Genomic DNA, 16,404 nt, shown 5'->3' with positions numbered 1-16,404 from the left:
GAATCCGGGAGGCAGAGGTTGCAGTGAGCTGAGATCACACCATTGCACTCCAGCCTGGGCAACAAGAGCAAAAGTCTGAAAAAAAAAAAAAAAAAGACTTCCAGCCAGGCGCAGTGGCACATGCCTGTAATCCCAGTGCTTTGGAAGGCCAAGGTGGGCGGATCACGAGGTCAGGAGTTTGAGACCAGCCTGACCAATATGGTGAAATCCTGTCTCTACTAAAAATACATTAAATTAGCCGGACATGGTGGCAGGCGCCTGTAATTCCAGCTACTCAGGAGGCTGAGGCAGGAGAATCACTTGAACTTGGGAGGCGGAGGTTGCAGTGAGCCAAGGCCACGCCACTGCACTCCAGCCTGGGCAACAGAGCAAGACTTTGTCTCAAAAAAAAAAATGAAGACTTCCTTTTCAAGTTCAAGTTCATCAGAGTTGCCTATGAAAGCACTTTTTTTTTTTTGAGATGGAGTCTCGTTCTGTCACCCAGGCCAGAGTGCAGTGGCATGATCTCAGCTCACTGCAACCTCTGCCTCCTGGGTTCAACTGATTCTCCTGCCTCAGCCTCCTGAGTAGCTGGGACTCCAGGCACGTGCCTGGCTAATTTTTGTATTTTAGTAGAGACGGGGTTTCACCATATTGGTGAGGCTGGTCTTGAACTCCTGACATCCTGATCCACCCGCCTTGGCCTCCCAGAGTGCTGGGATTACAGGCATGAGCCACCGCGCCTGGCCTGAAAGCACAATTTTAAGTGACCACTTGTTTGTTTCCATCAGTGTCTGTAACTGAGGGCTCCACCTCCCTACTGGGCTGATATATTCGAGTTATAAACCCAGCCTCCCCCATAGCATCCTCAGTTCTGCTCTTTTTCCTGATTAATCCCTATAGGAAATTTATTTTGAGCTGCTCTTGAAGAATCTAATCCTCTAGATTTGTAGCTTTTGCCTCTTTAAATTTAGCTTGTGTTCTTTTCTGCTGAGTCTTCAGATTCAGCTTTTTTGTTGTTGTTGTTAGTTACATGAAATGTCCTGTTAAATTTTACTGTCCTGAAGCTTCATGGGCATGTGATGTGTGTTGATTAATTAGAGCTATTCTCCTTTGGAGTTATCCTCAGCAATTATATATGTATATATGTTCATTGTAGAAAAACATTGTGTTAGCCTGACATTATTAACACTGACTCCACAACCTGGATGAGATAAGCATGTATAAATATGTTTCTTTATTCTCTGTCACAACAAACCATTTTCAGCATTACCAGTATCACATATGGCAGAGTACTTTAGAATTAATAAAAAAATACATAGTTATTAAATGTAACTTTGTCAGAATTATGATCCCAAAGTTTAATAAAACTTGATGTTTTTGCTTCTGTTTCAGGGTTTCAACATCAAAAGTGTACAATCACAAGGTTTTAAACTGAATGTATGGGACATTGGTGGACAGAGGAAAATCAGACCATACTGGAGGAATTATTTTGAAAATACTGATATTCTTGTAAGTACTCCTTCTGATGCACTAATTCATAGTATTTTCTGCCATGTATTAGAAATATGGACACTGTAACATTCTTTCTTGTCAGTAATTCCACCACCATAACATTAATCACTGTGAATTTAGCAGGGATAGCAGAAGGCTGCAGATTATAAAGGGAAAATGTCTTTGTGTAACTTGTATAAGATGTTTTGCTGTCCCTCAGTAACAATGTTGTACCCACACCCATCTTGGCAAAATAAAGTGTTTATTAATTGCCATAGTGATTTGAATAGCAGAAGGGAAGTCAGAAGGTCATGCCACTGACTGTCACCCCTAGGAAGACAATGAATCAAGTGTATCACAAAGAGAGCAACCAAAATAGTGAAAATACTGGAAACCATGATATATAAGGAGTGGTTGAAAGACCTGGCAGTGTTCTTCCTAGAAAAGAGAACACTGGGAACTGTCCAGGCAGCTTCAAGAATTATCTTAAGTCAGAGGGATTGAATAGTTCTAGAGGGCTGAGCCAAGAGCAAGATGGGGAACATTAGGTGGTAGAATGTAATTCAGAATAAGGAAGAAGTTTCCTATAATTACAGTTGTCCAGAAGTAGAAGAAGCTGCCTCATAATTGGGAATACCTTGACGCAGGGAACATTCATTCAGCTGGAGGCCAAGATTTTAGCTCCCAGCTCACTGTCATTTCCTTTAGGACCACTACTGTTTCAGAATTCTTGGAGATTTCACTGTCCACATACATGATTTCCACAAAACTCCAGCCTCTCAGTTCCTTCACCTGCCCTCCTCCAATGATCTTGTCATCTACTCTACCTCAGCCACATACTCTCATAATCATACCCTAAAACTAGGGGAACTCATGAACTTAGATGGGAGAAAAATTGCATGTCACTTTTACTAACCTCTAACCAAAAGTTTGTGTTTACATCAGGTATGATGCAAGGCAATAAACTGCAATAATAGCAGCCATATCTATGTATTTATTACTAGTAGAAATCATCTAGACCAGGTGTGGTGGCTCATGCCTGTAATCCCAGCACTTTGGGGAGGCTGAGGTGGGAGGATCGCTTGAGCCCAGGAGGCAGAGGTTGCAGTGAACCCAGATCGAGATCAGGCCACCCTACTCCAGCCTGGAAGATAGAGTGATACTCTGTCTCAAGAAAAGAAAAAAAAAGAAATCATCTTGCATCTCAAAACAGCTTCACCCTCTGCTGTTGTTTCTTAAGTGTCTCTCTCTTCTGGATCATTCCCATCAACATAAACATATCCTGTAGCTTTTCTTGCTTAATAAAGAAAAAATAAGCCCCAGAAAACTCCTCCTGACCATACATCCCCCTCCAATACTGTCCCATTCCTCAGCCTCCCTTTATAGCAGAACTTCTTGAAAGAGTTTCCTATGCTCTGTCTTTGCTTTATCTCCTCCCAGTTACTCTTGAGCCTTCTATTCAGGCTCACTGATAATTCCACATTGCTAAAAATAGGGTTCAGTTTTCAGTACTCATCTCACTTGACCTATCAGCCCATTTAACATTGGTAATGCTGTCTTTGAAACATTGTCTTTACTTGGCTTCCAAGACACCATTCTATCTTGGTTTTTCTCCTCACTGGCTACTTCTGCTAAATCTCCATTGCAATTTTTTTTTTTTTTTTTGAGACGGAGTCTCACGCTGTTGCCCAGGCTGGAGTGCAGTGGCGCGATCTCAGCTCACTGCAAGCTCCGCCTCCCGGGTTCCCGCCATTCTCCTGCCTCAGCCTCCTGAGTAGCTGGGACTACAGGCGCCCGCCACCGCACCCGGCTAATTTTTTGTATTTTTAGTAGAGACGGGGTTTCACTGTGGTCTCGATCTCCTGACCTTGTGATCCGCCCGCCTCGGCCTCCCAAAGTGCTGGGATTACAGGCTTGAGCCACCGCGCCCGGCCACCATTGCTATTTTTTTAAATCTCCCAACCTCCAAATGTTTGAGAGCCCCAGAGTCCTTGTGTTTTTCTTCTCTGAGTTACTGCTTAGGTGACCTCGTCTAATTTGAAGGATTTAACGACCACTTAGATACTTATGAATCTCAAACCATCATCTCTAGCCTGGAATTCTCCCCTGAACTTGAGTTTCATATACAGTCATGTGCCACATAATAACACTTGGGTCAGTGACTGACCTCATAAATGATAGTGGTCCCTTAAGATTATAATAGAGCTGCCGGGCTCAGTGGCTCACGCCTGTAATCCCAGCACTTTTGGAGGCCAAGGCGGGTGGATCAGGAGGTCAGGAGTTCAAGACCAGCCTGGCCAAGATGGTGAAACCACGTCTCGACTAAAAATACGAAAATTAGCTGGGCGTGGTGGTGGACGCCTATAATCCCAGTTACTCGGGAGACTGAGGCAGAGAATTGCTTGAACCTGGGAGGCAGAGCTTGTAGTGAGCCAATATTTTGCCACTGCACTCCAGCCTGGATGACACAGCAAGACTCTCTTTCTCAAAAAAAAAAAAAAAAAAAAAGAGAGCTGAAAATTTTCTATTACCTACTGACATAGCTGTCATAACACATTACCTTGTATGTGTTTAGGTACATAAATACTTACCATTGTTTTACAGTTGCCTGCAGCATTCAGTACAGTAACTTGGTGTACAGGTTTGTAGCCTGGGGCAATAGGCTATGCCATACAGCCTAGGTGTGTAGTAGACCATCTAGGTGTGTGTAAGTACACTGTATGATGTTGGCACCATGTCAGAATTGCCTAATAATGCATTTCTCAGAACATGTCCCTGTCATTAAGCAACATATGACTATATAAGCCAGCTGCCTATTTGACTTCTCTAGTTCAGGGGCTGGTAAGGCCTCAACCTCAACGTGTCTAAAACCAAATTCCTGTTTTCATCCTACTCAACCCTACTCTTCCCACAGTCTTCTCAGTAAATGGTAGTCCCATTCCTCCAGAAACAATGCAGTCATTCTTGGCTCCCTCTCCTCTCACTCCCCGCATCTGATCTATCAGCAAATTATTTGTACCTGTTGCCATCAGACATATTTTTATTTATTACCTTTCTCTCACACTGGAAGGTAAGCTCCGTAAGGACAGGAATTTTTGCATTTTAAAAAACTGTTGGCCCGGCAGGGTGGCTCACGCCTGTAATCCCAGTACTTTGGGAGGCCGAGGTGGGCGGATCATGAAGTCAGGAGATCATCCTGGCTAACACAGTGAAACTCTGTCTCTACTAAAAATACAAAAAATTAGCCGGGCGTGGTGGTGGGCGCCTGTTGTCCCAGCTACTCAGGAGGCTGAGGCCGGAGAATGGCGTGAACCCAGGAGGCGGACCTTGCAGTGAGCCGAGATCGCGCCGCTGCACTCTAGCCTGGGTGACAGAGTGAGACTCTGTCTCAATTTAAAAAATTAAAATAAGGCTGGGCATGGTGGTCATCCAGCCTGGGCAACAAGAGTGAGACTCTCTCTAAGATAAGATAAGATGAGATAAGATAAGATGAGATAAGATAAGAATAGGTTGAGATAAGATAAGGTGAGATAATATAATATTCTCTTAAATCAGAAAAAAACAAAAAAAATAAAAATAAATAATCTTTTAAATCAGGCCGAGTGCAGTGGCTCATGCCTGTAATCCCAGCACTTTGTGAGGCCAAGGCGGGCGGATCACCTAAGGTCAGGAGTCCGAGCCAGCCTGACCAACACGGAGAAACCCCATCTCTACTAAAAATACAAAATTAGCTGGGTGTGGTGGCACATGCCTGTAATCCTAGCTACTTGGGAGGCTGAGGTGGGAGAATCGCTTGAACCCAGGAGGTGGAGGTTGTGGTGAGCCAAGATCGTGCCATTGCATTCCAGCTAGGGCAACAAGGGTGAAACTCCATCTCAAAAATTAAAAAAAAATCTTTTAAATCAACAAGGAAACACTTAGAACTAATAAGTGATTACACCAAGGCTGCAGGATATAAGATTAATATGTACAAGTCAGTTGCTTTCCTTTTTATCAGCAGTGAACAATTGAAATCTGAAATTAATAGCAAAATACTATTTAGCACCCCCAAAATGAAATGCTTAGGCATAAATCTAACAAAATACATTTAGGACCTGTTTGAGGAAACCTGCAAAACTAATAAAGAAGATCTAGGTAAATAAAGAGATGGTCCATGCTCATGGATAGGAAAACTCAGTGTTATTAAGATGTCAGTTATACCCAACTTGATTTATAGATTTAATACAATCCCAATCAAAATCACAGCAAGTTACTTTGGGGATATTGACAAACTGATTCTGATGTTTATATGGAAAAACAAAAGATTTAGATGGCTAGTATAGTACTGAAAAGGAACAAGTTAGAGGACTGGCACTACCTGACTTCAAGATTCACTGTAAAGCAAGTAAACAAGACAGCATAGGCCGGGCGCAGTGGCTCATGCCCACAATCCCAACACGTTGGCAGGCTGAGGCAGGCGGATCACCTGAGGTCAGGAGTTCAAGAGCAGTCTGGCCAATGGGGTGAAACCCCATCTATATTAAAAATACAAAAACTAGCCAGGTGTGGTGGCAGGCACCTGTAATCCCAGCTGCTCGGGAGACTAAGACAGGAGAATCGCTTGAACCCAGGAGGCGGAGATTGCGGTGAGCCAAGATTGTACCATTGCACTCCAGCCTGGGCAACAAGTGTGAAACTCCGTCTCAAAAAAAAAAAAAAAAAGACAGCATGCCTCAGAGAAAGAGTAGACAAATTGATCAACAGAACAGAATAGAAAGCCCCAAAATAGGCTTACATGAATATGGCCCACTCTCTTTGACAAAAGAACATGACAATTCAAGGGAGGAAGGATAATCTTTTCAGCAAGTGGTGCTGGAATAATGGGACCTCGACATGCAAAAAAAAAAAAAAAAAAAATCTAGACCCATCCTTACCCCTTAACTTAAAATGTTAAAATGGATTTTTTTTCTTTCTACCTGAGGCCCTTGACAAAATGGATCTTAAACCTAAATGTAAAATCCAAACACTATAAAACTCCTAGAAGATAACATAGAAGAACATCTAGGTGACCTTGAGTTTGGTGATGAGGTTTTAGATACACAAAAAGCATAATCCATGAAAGAAATAAATTGGACTTAAATGAATTTAAAACTTCTGGAAGCTGGGTGTAGTGGCTCATGCCTGTAATCTCAGCCCTTTGGGAGGCCGAGGTGGGAGGATGCTTTGAGTCCAGGAGTTCAAGACCAGCCTGCACAATATACTGTGACCCTGTCTCTACAAAAAATAAAAAAAAAAATTAGCCAGGCATGGTGATGTGGATCTGTAGTCCCAGCTACTCGGGAGACTGAGTTGGAAGGATCACTTGAGCCCGGGAAGTTGAGTCTGCAGTGAACCGTGATCATGCCAGTGTACTCCAGTCTGGGTAACAGAGTGAGACTCTATCTCAAAAAAATAAATAAAACTTCTGCTCTGCAAAAGAAACTGCTAAGAGAATAAAAAGACAAACCACAGACTGGGAGAAAATATTTGCAAAACACATGTATGTTAAAGTAGTTGTATTTAAAATATACAAATAACTCAAAAACTCAAGAATAAGCAAACAACTTGGTTTTACAAATGGGCAAAAGATCTGAACAGGCACCTCATCAAAGAAGGCAGATAAGCATATAAAAAATGTTCAGTATTATACGTCATTATGGATTTACAAATTAAAACAGCATTAATATAGTACTACATATTAATACCTACTAGACTGACTAAAATAAAAAAAACTGACAATACCGAATGCCGATACGTATGTAGAGCAACAGGAACTCCTCTTCATTGCTGGTGGAAATGCAAAATGGTATAGCCACTTTGGAAGACAGTTGGTAGTATCTTACAAAGCTAAACATAGTTTTAGCATACAGTCCAGAAGTACTTCAAGATATATACCCAGTTAGTTGGAAATTGATATTCCACACAAAATCCTGCATAGGAATGTTTATGGCAGCTTTATTCCTAATTGCCAAAACCTGGAAGCAACCAAGATGTCCTTCAGTAGGTTAATAGATAAACCCATATAGTAGAATATTATTCAGTGATAAAAAGATATAAGCTATCAAGTCTTGAAAAGACACGGAGGGCCGAGTGCAGTGGCTCACACCTGTAATCCCAGCACTTTGGGAGGCCGAGGTGGGCAGATCACGAGGTCAGGAGATCGAGACCATCCTGGCTAACACGGTGAAACCCCGTCTCTACTAAAAAATACAAAAAATTAGCCAGGTGAGGCAGCGGGCACCTATAGTCCCAGCTACTCGGGAGGCTGGGGCAGGAGAATGGCATGAACCCTGGAGGTGGAACTTGCAGTGAGCCGAGATCGTGCCACTGCACTCCAGCCTGGGTGACGGAGCGAGACTCCATCTCAAAAAAAAAAGAAAAGAAAAGACATGGAGGGCTCACACCTGTAATCCCAGCACTTTGGGAGGCTGAGGTGGGTGGATCACCGGAGGTCAGGAGTTCGAGACCAGCCTGGCCATCATGGCGAAACCCCATCTCTGCTAAAAATATAAAAATTAGCCAGAGGTGGTGGCGCATGCCTGTAATCCCAACTCCTCAGGAAGCTGAGACAGTGAGACAGGAGTATCGCTTGAACCCAGGAGGCAGAGGTTGCAGTGAGCCGAGATCACACCACTGCACTCCAGCCTGGGCGACAGAGCGAGACTCCATCTCAAAAAAAAAAAAAAAAAGTGTATACATGTTTCAAAAACTATAGACTCCCTTTTCCTCTTTCAATCAAGAGTGAGGAAAAAGCAGGTGGCTGAGAGAAATTACATTCCTATCTGTTCATCTGCTGGATTAAAGTATCTTGAAAGAAATACCCAAGGAAGAGAAGTATATAAGGACATTAATGATTGTAAGTCTCCATAAGGAGGTCTCAGAAACCTTCTGGTCTCCAGGTAAGGGTAATTTTAAATCATAAGCTCTAATAGCTTGAGGGTAGACTGCAAGGTCGTTGTAATATAACGTAACCCTGGATTCCACATTCACATGAACTGAGAGTACCCGGGAATTAACGTACAATACAGCAAAAATCGGTTCACAACAACCCTAGAGAAGCTTCCTCCAGCACATCCTTGTACTAGGCACTAGTACAAGATAATATTTTGGATTGAGGGTCAACCTTTCATTATTTTCCAGTGCTGTTTGAGATTAAACAAGTTTGGGGGAACAGCTGAGTCCCTGGGGTTAGATTCTAAGGCCTTGTGACTCACAGCCGTGTCTGCCAGTTTTGTAGCCGCTTAGAGTGGCAGTGGTGGATGGGTTATATTTGTCTGTGTTTAATAGTCTTCCATTGTTGGTTGAAAAAGACTTATTACACCAGACTCCACACTGCCTAGAAGAGCAGGCTTGAGGCTTGACACAAGAGTTGCCTGGTTCATTCTTTCCCATTATCTCTAGAGTACCATAATCAAATCTTGCTTTAGAGCAGGTCGACAAATTGATCCAGGCTGCCTCCAGTTTTTGTATAGCCTTCAAGCTAGGAGTGGTTTTTACATTTCTAAGTGGTTGGGGGGAAGAAATGCCAAAAGAATAATGTTTCACAACATGTGAAAATTATATGAAATTCACATTTCAGTGTCCATGAAGTTACTTGGAACATAGCCGCATGCATTTGTGTACAGATTTTCTGTGGTTGCTTTCTGACGATAACAGGAGCGTTCAAGAATTGTGAAAGAGATTGTATGGGCCACAGAGGCTAAAATATTGACTGCTGACCTTTCAGAAAAAGTTTGCCTACCCTTGCTTTGGAGTATTAAATTAAATGGTTCTCAAAACTGTGTCTGGTGGTGCACACCTATAATCTCAACTACTCAAGAGGCTGAGGTGGGAGGATCCCTTGAGCCCAGGAGTTTGAGACCAGCCTGGGTAACATACAAGACCCCATCTCAAAAAAAATAAATAAATAAATAAAAGGTTTGAAATACTAAGGGCAACTCCTAGAAGTACCAGAATTATTCTTAGGGAAGATGACATTGAGAACATCTGACATCAGCTTTATTAATTTGAGGGTAGTGACTAAGAAATAAAACTTGAAGTGTGATGGAAGGGAGAGGATAGGGTATCTTCCATTTCTCTTTAGACCCAGAAATAATAACAGCCTTTTGATAGATAAAATAAATGTATTTTCAAGGTATATTCATGTTACTACTAATCATTTACTGTATTATTAATACCAGCTTTGTGTTTAAATGTAATATAATTTAAACAAAGTAGGCCAGCCACAGTGGCTCATGCCTGTAATCCCAGCACTTTGGGAGGCTGAGACAGGTGGATCAGTTGAGATCAGGAATTCAAGACCAGCCTGGCCAACATGGTGAAATGTCGTCTCTACTAAAAATACAAAAATTAGCTGGGCGTAGTGGCAGGCGCCTATGATCCCAGCTATTTGGGAGGCTGGAGTAGGAGAATTGCTTGAACCTGGGAGGCAGAGGTTGCAGTGAGCCGGGATCGCACCACTGCACTCCAGCCTGGGTGATAGAGCAAGACTCTGTCTCAAAAAATAATAATAATAAATAATAAATAAGTAAATAAAATAAAGTAACTTTATTGTTTTTTTTTTTTTTTTTTTTGAGACGGAGTCTTGCTCTGTCACCCAGGCTGGAGTGCAGTGGCCGGATCTCAGCTCACTGCAAGCTCCGCCTCCCGGGTTTACGCCATTCTCCTGCCTCAGCCTCCCAAGTAGCTGGGACTACAGGCGCCCGCCACCGCGCCCGGCTAGTTTTTTGTATTTTTAGTAGAGACGGGGTTTCACCGTGTTAGCCAGGATGGTCTCGATCTCCTGACCTCGTGATCCGCCCGCCTTGGCCTCCCAAAGTGCTGGGATTACAGGCTTGAGCCACCGCGCCCGGCCATAAAGTAACTTTAATCATTTCCATATCTAAAGTATAAGACATCGAGATCTCAAACACCCTAAAAGAAGATAACCATCTCTTGTATCATTTCCAAATTTCTCACACTTATCTATACTACTGAAGCTAGAGGAAGCACATCTAATTGAAAACCACAAGTTTATCCAGACACCTGATCAGTTCGAGCCTTCCATAGACTTTCACTCAAGCTATCAAAAAGCCACACTGGTTAATGTCACACCTTCTTGTTGCTGTCTACATCTGGTGGAGAAATGTTAGGAGCAATAAAATGGACAAAAGGTGGCAGCCAGAGCTGGGAGGAGCAGAAGCAAGAGGAGGAACAAACAGCCCTCCGTCCACACGCTGGGCGAGCCGTCTCTGGTGATCTGGAGTTGGCTGAACTTCTATCAAGACAAAATCTTTTTCTGTAGTTCTTCCTCCCATAACCAAATAAGCATTTCAAAACAGTTGCCAAAAAATGATGTGAATTGGCTTTGCCTAAAGCATCATGCCATGGATTATATGACTTGACTTTCGAGTAGCTTTCATGACTTGCTTGTGAAGGTCTATACTGTTTAAAGATGAGTCAGGAGCATAATAAATGTTTAACTTTCCCTGATACTTTCTCGCAAAAGACCAGAAAAATTTTTAATTGACTATTAATTTGTTTGGAGCTTTCAAAATCTTTTTTTTTTTGGCCGGGCACGATGGCTGACGCCTGTAATCCTAGCACTTTGGGAGGCTAAGATGGGCAGATCACCTGAGGTTAGGAGTTTGAGACCAGCCTGACCAGCATGGCAAAACCCCATCTCTACTAAAAATACAAAATTAACTGGGCGTGGTGGAGCATGCTTGTAATCCCAGCAACTCCAGAGGCTGAGGCAGGAGAATTGCTTGAACTCAGGAGGCGGAGGTTGCAGTGAGCTGAGATCACGCCATTGCACTCCAGCCTGTGCAACAAGAGCAAAACTCTGTCTCAAAAAAATGCCTTTTTACATTTTTTACATGACTGAGTTAACCAATAGCTATGCTATTTTTTTGAAAAAGTAAAGGTAATCCTTATCTTTAGCTGTTGTCCAGAAGGAAACAGACATTGCATGGAGACATTGGGAGGAGCTGGGGAGGCGACAATCAGGATGAGAGTATACCACTGCAGGGCCGGGCGCCGTAGGTTATGGTTGTAATCCCAGCATTTTGGGAGGCAGAGGTGGGCAGACCACTTGAGGATAGGAGTTCAAGACCAGCCTGGCCAACATGGTGAAACCCCGTCTCTACTAAAAATACAAAAATTAGCCAGGTTTGATGGCATGGACCTATAGTCCCAGCTACTCAGGAGACTGAGGCAGGAGAATTGCTTGAACCCAGGAGGCGGAGGTTGCAGTGAGCCAAGATCGCCCCATTGTACTCCAGCCTGGACGACAGAGCAAGACTCTTTCTCAAAAAAAAAAAAAAAAAAAAAAAAGTATAATGCTGCAGAAAACACACTTGTGGGATCACCAGAGATTTGTTTGTGCCTATGACTTTTTCATTTGGCTCTTAATAAATGGGATGCTTCCTTTATAGACTGACTCCTAGAATGATTGTGTAGTAATTTTCACATTTTGTAAAAGTTACTTGAGAAAATGCCAAATTATAGGAAAAATTGGTGTATAATTTAGGAAAATCCTCCTTTCTAATCTTGTAATGGAAATGCTTGCAGTGAAATTTCATGTCAAAGCAATAAATACCAAATAATTATGAGTACAAATTAAAGCTTTCTTCTCATTGACCTTCAGCCTCTGGATTCTCTGGTATTTGACTGGTCATCTTTCTTGTCTACTATTAAAATGATCTTTCCATTTCTCACCATCCTCTCCCAACTGTCTGTTTCTTCATATCAACCGTCTGGGTTTTATTTGTTTGTTTGTTTTTTGTTTTTTGTTTTTTTTTTTAAGAGCTGCGGTTTCACCCCAGGAGGCGAAGGTTGGGGTGAGCCAAGATTGCACCATTGCACTCCAGCCTGGGCAACAAAAGTGAAACTCTGTCTCATAAAAAAAAAAGAGAGAGAGATGGGGTTTCACTTTGTGGCCCAGGGGAGTGCAATGGCGTGATCATAGCTCACTCTCAATCTCCTGGGCTTAAGGGATCCTCCTGCCTCAGCCTCCTGCGTAACAGAGACTACAAGGTACATGCTACTGCATCTTGCTAATTTTGTTTGTTTGTTTTCAGAGATGGGTCTCACTATGTTGCCCAGGCTGGTTTCAAACTCCTGGGTTCAAGCGATCCTTCTACCTTGGCCTCCCAAAGTGTTGGGATTACAGGCATGAGCCACTGCACCCACTATCTTTAACTATATTATCAGCCTTGTCTCAGCCTCTTCCTTCCTACCCTCACCTTTATTCATAGCCTTTGCCCCCAGCACACCTCTCTCCTGCTTTGTCATTCTTTTCTTGCCAGATGACCTGAACATAGCCACCAAGCAGCCCTCTGAGCTCCAGACACTCCTAGCAATGACCTGATCTTTCTTTCCTCCCTCACATAAGTATGTTTTTTGTTTTTTGTTTTTTAATTTGAGACTCGCTCTGTCACCCAGGCTGGAGTGCGGTGGTACGATCTTGGCTCACTGCAACCTCTCCCTCCCAGGTTCAAGTGATTCTCCTGCCTCAGCCCCCTGAGTAGCGCATGCGCCAGCTAATTTTTTGTATTTTTAGTAGAGATGGGTTTTCACTGTGTTAGCCAGTATGGTCTCGATCTCCTGACCTTCTGATTCGCCCGCCTCAGCCTCCCAAAGTGCTGGGATTACAGGCATGAGCCACTGCGCCTGGCCTATATGTGTATTTTTTGAGACAGAGTCTCACTCCGTCGCCCAAGCTGGAGTGCAGTGGTGTGAGCTCGGCTCACCGCAGCCTCCACCTTCTGGGTTCAAGCGATTCTCTCGCCTCAGCCTCCTGAGTAGCTGGGATTACAGGTGCACACCACCATGTCCAGCTAATTTTTGTATTTTTGGTAGAGACGGGGTTTCTCCCTGTTGGCTGGGCTGGTCTTGAACTCCTGACCTCAGGTGATCCACCCACCCCAGCCTCCCAAAGTACTGGGTTTACAGGCATGAGCCACTGTGCCTGGTCTTCCCTCACATCTTCTTGGACTATTGCTTGAGTGAAAATCATTCTAGGCTACTATAGACTATAAAACAATTTGAATGAGGTCTTTTATTTTGAAGTTCACTCTCCCATTGCATTTCTTCTTTCTTCATCTGTGTTTATACTCTGCCCGCTACTTCTCACTGGTGGAAAACTAAGCAAGCACCATATTCTGCAGAGTGACTTATCAGACACATAGAATGTTGGGTGTGTGTGTGGTGTGCAGAACTCATTAGTGCATGTATTGACATCGAATCAGAGTACAATAATAATAATGAGCAATAATTAAAATGCCATACAAAAATATTGAAACCAAACATATTCATCCTCTCTCCTCGTATGATTCTCCAAGTAGAAACATATTCTTTTTTTTTCTTTTTTTTTTTTTCTTTTTTTTTTGAGACAGAGTTTCACTCTTGTTGCCCAGGCTGGAGTACAGTGGTGCAATCTTAGCTCACCACAACCTCTGCCTCCCAGGTTCAAGCGGTTCTCCTGCCTCAGCCTCCCAAGTAGGTGGGATTATAGGCATATGCCACCACACCCGGCTAATTTTTGATTTTTAGTAGACACAGGGTTTCTCCATGTTGGTCAGACTGGTCTCAAACTCTTGACCTCAGGTGATCCGCCCTCCTTAGCCTCCCAAAGTGCTGGGATTACAGGCATGAGCCGCCGCGCCTGGCCAAAACATAGAGTATTCTTGAGGGAAATGGCTGAAATTGGTTTCTGGCATAATATTTAGCATTTGTGACTCTAAATAGAGAGCATTAAGCGGTGGAATTTTAATTGTGTTTTTTTTTTTTTTTTCTAAAGAGCAGATTTTCAGTGTAGCACAGAATTTGACTTTGAGTAAAAAAAATGCTTGTAACTTACATAATTTAACGTATGTAATGGTGAGAACTGAAGATTGTGTGTGTTTTTAGTTGGATATGCTATTTTAAAAGAGAATGTTTCCATTATACCATTAGGCTAATAGCAATTTTAAAGTCTTTAAAGAAAGTTTGAAAGATTGATAATTTTTAGATTAGCAAGTGAGAAAACATACATCATTTAATGAAAAATACCTACAAAATTATATCTCTGTTTCTTTTTTAGTTTTCATATGAAGGAGGATTAAAAGGGAGCTTTCCATAGGAAATTAAAATAGTTAATGTGTTTGGGTGGTATAACTATAGGTGATCTTTCTTTCTTTCTTTCTTTCTTTCTTTCTTTCTTTCTTTCTCTTTCTTTTTTTCTTTCTTTCTTGTGTGAGTGTGTGTGTGTGTGTGTGTGTGTGTGTGTGTGTGTGTGTTACCTTATTTCCCTTATTGCTGTAGGATGTTATTCATGCAATAACTAAAATTGGCCGGGCGCGGTGGCTCAAGCCTGTAATCCCAGCACTTTGGGAGGCCGAGACGGGCGGATCACGAGGTCAGGAGATCGAGACCATCTTGGCTAACACGGTGAAACCCCGTCTCTATTAAGAAATACAAAAAACTAGCCGGGCGAGGTGGCGGGCGCCTGTAGTCCCAGCTACTCGGGAGGCTGAGGCAGGAGAATGGCGTAAACCCGGGAGGCGGAGCTTGCAGTGAGCTGAGATCCGGCCACTGCACTCCAGCCTGGGTGACAGAGCGAGACTCCATCTCAAAAAAAAAAAAAAAAAAAAAAAAACTAAAATTGAGGGATGGGGAGAAATCGTGGGATTTGTAGTTTATGATGAATCTCAAGACTTTTCTTGCTTCTGGCAAAGACTGTGCCCTTACTATTTCCAGTATTTGATCTTGACCCAGCTGTGTCTCCTTTGTCATCAGCCCCTGAAGTCAGCATATAGTTAATGCTGCAGATGGTACTTTGAGATTTGAGGAATATAGGATTATAAATGCCTCAAAACACCATCCCTTCCATTCTGACAATCTGGGAAGCAGTTTAGCAGACAGGTTAAGAGCAGCTATGGACTTACGTGCTTGAGTTTGAATCCCAATTTTCTCAAGTACCAGATGTAATTTGGGCAAATTACTTGACTTTCTGCTTATGTTTGTTTACGAATAAAATGGGAAAATAGGCCAGGTGCGGTGGCTTACAGCTGTAATCCCAGCACTTTGGGAAGCCAAGGCGGGCGGATCATGAAGTCAGGAGATCGAGACCATCCTGGATAACATGGTGAAACCCTGACTCTACTAAAAATACAAAAAATTAGCCAGGCGTGGTGGCGGGCGCCTGTAGTCCCAGCTACTTGGGAGGCTGAGGCAGGAGAATGGACAATGGCGTGAACCCGGGAGGCGGCGCTTGCAGTGAGCCGAGATCGCGCCACTGCATTCCAGCCTGGGTGACAGAGCGAGACTCTGTCTCAAAAAAAAAAAAAAAAGGCTGGGCGTGGTAGCTCACTCCTGTAATCCCAGCAGCTTGGGAGGCCGAGGCGGGTGGATCATGAAGTCAGGAGATCGAGACCATCCTGGCTAACACAGTGAAACCCTGTCTCTACTAAAAATACAAAAAAATTGGCCAGGCGTGGCGGCAGGCGCCTGTAGTCCCAGCTGCTGGGGAGGCTAAGGCAGGAGAATGGCGTGAACCGAGTTGAGATCGCACCACTGCACTCCAGCCTGGGTGACAGAGCAAGACTCCATCTCAAAAAAAAGGGAAAACAGTGAAATCTATATTGTAAAGTTGTAATGAGGGTTAATAGAGTAGACCTAGTAATGTTTACTGATAACATCAAGTGCCCATTAAATGTAGCTATTTTATCCCACTTGGTTTTCCTAAATTCCTAGACTTTGGAGCGTTGCTGAAGGTATTTTCTGGGCATCCCTATTTATTTAATTTGTGTATTTGTTTGTTTGGCCTTCATAAATGAGATGAGAATCGCCAGTGAATTACTGTATGTTGTGCTAATTGGAATATGCTGTTTGGGGATCACCTGCTTCTTTTGCAGAAATTGCCCTGTCTTTTCCATCTCTGCTCACTGAAAT

General features: G+C 43.0%; 1 protein-coding gene and 1 long non-coding RNA gene across 6 annotated transcripts in view; one reads left to right on the top strand and one right to left on the bottom strand.

Annotated features, from left to right (window-relative positions):
- Window positions 1-16,404, top strand: part of ARL3 (ARF like GTPase 3) — a 49,493-nt gene that overhangs the window by 15,286 nt on the left and 17,803 nt on the right. For all 5 annotated transcript variants that reach the window (XR_013398355.1, XM_015148084.3, XM_077947451.1 and 2 more), the window contains exon 3: window positions 1,375-1,491. Coding sequence is in view for 4 of the 5 variants with exons in the window: in XM_015148084.3 (XP_015003570.1) it covers window positions 1,375-1,491 (117 nt within the window). In the remaining variant the exon portion in view is untranslated. The remainder of the gene's footprint in view (window positions 1-1,374; window positions 1,492-16,404) is intronic.
- LOC144331322 (uncharacterized) lies at window positions 8,147-15,196 on the bottom strand. The gene is made up of 2 exons (XR_013398374.1): window positions 14,976-15,196; window positions 8,147-9,304 (listed from the first exon to the last, which is right to left on the bottom strand). It is a non-coding gene; the product is annotated as an uncharacterized LOC144331322 (long non-coding RNA).

The sequence above is a fragment of the Macaca mulatta genome, chromosome 9 (assembly GCF_049350105.2).
Source record: "Macaca mulatta isolate MMU2019108-1 chromosome 9, T2T-MMU8v2.0, whole genome shotgun sequence".
Classification (NCBI taxonomy): Eukaryota; Metazoa; Chordata; class Mammalia; order Primates; family Cercopithecidae; genus Macaca; species Macaca mulatta.
This window is presented reverse-complemented; position numbering and strand designations above follow the sequence as displayed.